The following is a 3,540-nucleotide window of genomic DNA, read 5'->3' as shown; positions in this document are numbered from 1 at the left end:
ACACGCACTCACACTCTCTCACACTCTCTCTCACACTCTCTCTCACACACACACACACACTGACACTCTCATACACACACACACACACACACACGCACACACACTCACTCACACTCTCTCACACACACTCACACACACACACACTCACACACACTTGATTCAGTTTGATGCCTCCATGATTTTAAACTCATGACACAATACTCTAATGAACATAAAAATACACAGCAACACAAACACTGGCTATTTTTCATTACACCAAACTATTATATACTAGAATATCCAACTTTATCCTCATACACACAGTAGTACACTTACATAAAGTGATATATATACTATATTGCAAATCTCAACTGCTTGTTTGTTTATATCGTCACAAAAGGTAACTATTTTATCGTCCAGCTACTAATCTGATAAATGCAATTATACGCTATGAAGATATTGCGATATTATAAACATTACATTTAGTCAGTTAGCAGATGCTTTTATCCAAAGCGACTTACAAATGAGGACAATAGAAGCAGTCAAAACTAACACGAGCCTTTTTTTGCTTTTTGTTAATTGTATAATAAATAAAAAGAAAACAGATAGAATAGAGAAGCTAGTGTTAATTTTTTTTTAAGAAAACAAGCAGTTAGTAAATGAATAGAGTGCAAGTCTAAAAGGGGCAAGTTTTTTTTCTTTGTTTAGAATAGAATTAGAATAGAGTGCTGGAGTTAGAGGGTCAGATAAAGATGGAAGTAGGGCTGGGCGATTGTTCCGATTTGATCTATTCATTTGAATTTAATGTTTTGCCACGATTTTATTTTTTTGAAATCGATTTTAATAGAAATATTATTTTAATAGAAATATACAGACAGCAGACATAGGAATTACACAGTAGAGATGGAGTATAACACTAATATAAGAAAAACAGAAAATTCAATAATGCACTATATACAGAAGTAGAAATATAGAGAAACGTAACTGTTTAAATGAATGTACAGATATATTTAGAAGTACAGTTTACAAATGTACAATTTTGGGATTCTATGTATAAAGTCAGTCATTTTGAATTTGAGTTACATTGACTGTTGAGAATTTTTTGAAGCATTTTTATTGTAGTCTATTATTTCTGAACATATAACATGTATAAGACAAGTTTGTACAAGATGTAGTTCATGCATCTTTTCTGCGAAGATATTTAACAAGTGATTAGTTTAACATTTACATCATGTTCATAATTTCATGTGTGCTGCACTCGGAATAGAGTTTTCTTTAACTAGAGGGTTAATAAAGAAAAAGATATTTGAATCATGTTGTAGTTACATTTTTAAGTTGACTAGTTACAAATCGTAAAAAAATCGAGAATCGGTGAAACGTTCTGAAAATAAATCTAAATTTAATTTTTTTTGCCAAATCGCCCAGCCCTAGATGGAAGAGCTGCGTTTTTAGCCGATTCTTGAAGATTGGACTGAGTTGGGAACATTTAATGTAAAAACATTAACAATGACATCATGATTTTCTGTAAAGCTACTTTGAAACAATGTGTATTGTGAAAAGCCCAATATAAATGAATGTGACTTTACTTGACTATTATAGAAATGTCAGTATTGAATTGAATAAAGGTATTTATATACATTTTTTCATGGAGCTGGTTGCAATGCATTCTAGGATTTGGCAAGGTACGGCAGTGACGCCTTCAGATGCTCCCTATGTAGGCAGCTCACTGGAACAGAGCTGTGTGTGTGAGTGTGTGAGTGAGTGAGTGAGTGAGTGAGTGAGTGTGTGTGTATGTTTAAGTGTGTGTGTGTGTGTACTGGTTTATATATCCTGCTGGGGACTTAAACCTGACTACACACAGACTCATGGGGACTCGTGTCATGGTGGGGACCTAAATTGAGGTCCCCACGGGTATAAAAGCTTATAAATCATACAGAATGAAGTTTTTTGAAACTCTGAAAATGCAGAAAGTTTCCTGTGAGGGCTAGGTTTAGGGGTAGGGTTGGTGTAGGGCAATAGAATATACGGTCTGTACAGTATAAAAACCATTACGCCTATGGAGAGTCCCCACAAGGATAGCAAACCAGACGTGTGTGTGTGTGGCTTTTCCTGTCATACAGGAAGTGTGCTGGTGAAAGTGTGCTGAGGCTCTCCTGCAGGAATGAGCTCATGTTGTCTGTAGGTAGGTTTTCTTTCTTTGTCGATGAAACTTCCTGTTGAGCATCACGGATCCACTGACCTCTGGGAAATCAGACAGGGCGTCACTTTTAACTGAAATCAGCACTGATCTGATCTGAATAATGATGCTATTGTCTGTAGAGATTCATGATTGATGAATTTTACAACATATGTGACCCTGCAGCACAAAAGCAGTCTTAAGTCGCTGGGGTAAATTTGTAGCAATAGCCAACAATACATTGTTTGGGTCAAAATGATCCATTTTTCTTTTATGCCAATAATCATTAGGATATTAAGTAAAGATCATGTTCCAAGTTGTTAAGAACTTCATTTGGACAACTTTAAAGATGATTTTCTCAATACTTAGATTTTTTTGCACCCTCAGATTCCAGATTTTCAAATAGTTGTATCTTGGCCAAATATTGTCCTATCCTAACAAACCATACATCAATGGAGAGATTATTTATTCAGATTACACACACACATCATTATTAGCCTGCTGAGTGTAATCCTGTGTCACACTGATTCTGGATTCATGTTTTCAGATTTCACACTGTGCATTTCTTCTCATTTGCATATTTTTGAGGTTAACATTGGGTGATTGCATCACATGACCTGTTTCTCCATCTGTGCTCATTGGAACATGTGACAGAAAACAGACCGATGTCACTTCATTATTGTCAACTGTTTAATGACTCTGAACACACATGAATGTTTGTGTGACCGTTCGTGAATATTTAATGAGTTAAGCACTGAGACAGCGTTTGATTGGTTGTCTGTTCCTAAGCAACTCAGATTCAGAGAAACTGTGAAACTTACAATCAGTCAGTGCGTCAGTGTGAATTATAATTTGTTTATTTATTTGTTTATTTTGATTTATTTCGGACAGTTGTTCAAATAAGTAAGAACTATTGTTTGCACAATTTGAGAGATGCAATACTGTGGTAAAAATTTTGCACATCTCTTAATAACTGATAAATTACCATATTTTCTGTTTTGTCCACTTCAGCCTACTGTCTAGCATAACTCCAAGAAGTCTGGTTTCCTCCACCTGTTCAATAGGCGCACTCTTTACAGACAGATTAAACTGTGGCTTGAGTTTAGGCTCATTAGTGATGTGATGGTGTGTGCTGGTGTGTTCAGGTGATGTGTGAGGATGCGGTGAGGCAGACACGCAGTCAGAAGCACGCTCTAGAGCAGGAATCTCCGCAGCTGAAGCTGGATGGCTCCCGATCGGCCCCGGACTCCAGCGTCCTGAAGACCACCATCAAAGAAGAGCTGCAGACGAGAGACGAGCCCTTGGACACGAGCAACACGTGAGGAGCCTTTACATGACAGTGTGTGTGTGTGAAAGAGAGAGAGTGTGTGTGTGTGTGTGTGTGT

General features: G+C 36.9%; 1 protein-coding gene across 1 annotated transcript in view; it reads left to right on the top strand.

Moving 5' to 3' along the window:
* The first annotated feature begins 3,119 nt into the window (after positions 1-3,119).
* The window catches only part of LOC107655456 (transcriptional repressor p66-alpha-like), a 16,225-nt gene continuing 15,804 nt past the window's right edge, over positions 3,120-3,540 (top strand). Inside the window, exon 1 of the mRNA XM_016442947.1 lies at positions 3,120-3,473. Coding sequence (XP_016298433.1) covers positions 3,304-3,473 — 170 coding nt within the window. The 5' untranslated portion in view covers positions 3,120-3,303. The remainder of the gene's footprint in view (positions 3,474-3,540) is intronic.

Source organism: Sinocyclocheilus anshuiensis, unplaced genomic scaffold (assembly GCF_001515605.1).
Source record: "Sinocyclocheilus anshuiensis isolate Anshui unplaced genomic scaffold, SAMN03320099.WGS_v1.1 scaffold1116, whole genome shotgun sequence".
NCBI classification, from domain to species: Eukaryota; Metazoa; Chordata; class Actinopteri; order Cypriniformes; family Cyprinidae; genus Sinocyclocheilus; species Sinocyclocheilus anshuiensis.
This window is presented reverse-complemented; position numbering and strand designations above follow the sequence as displayed.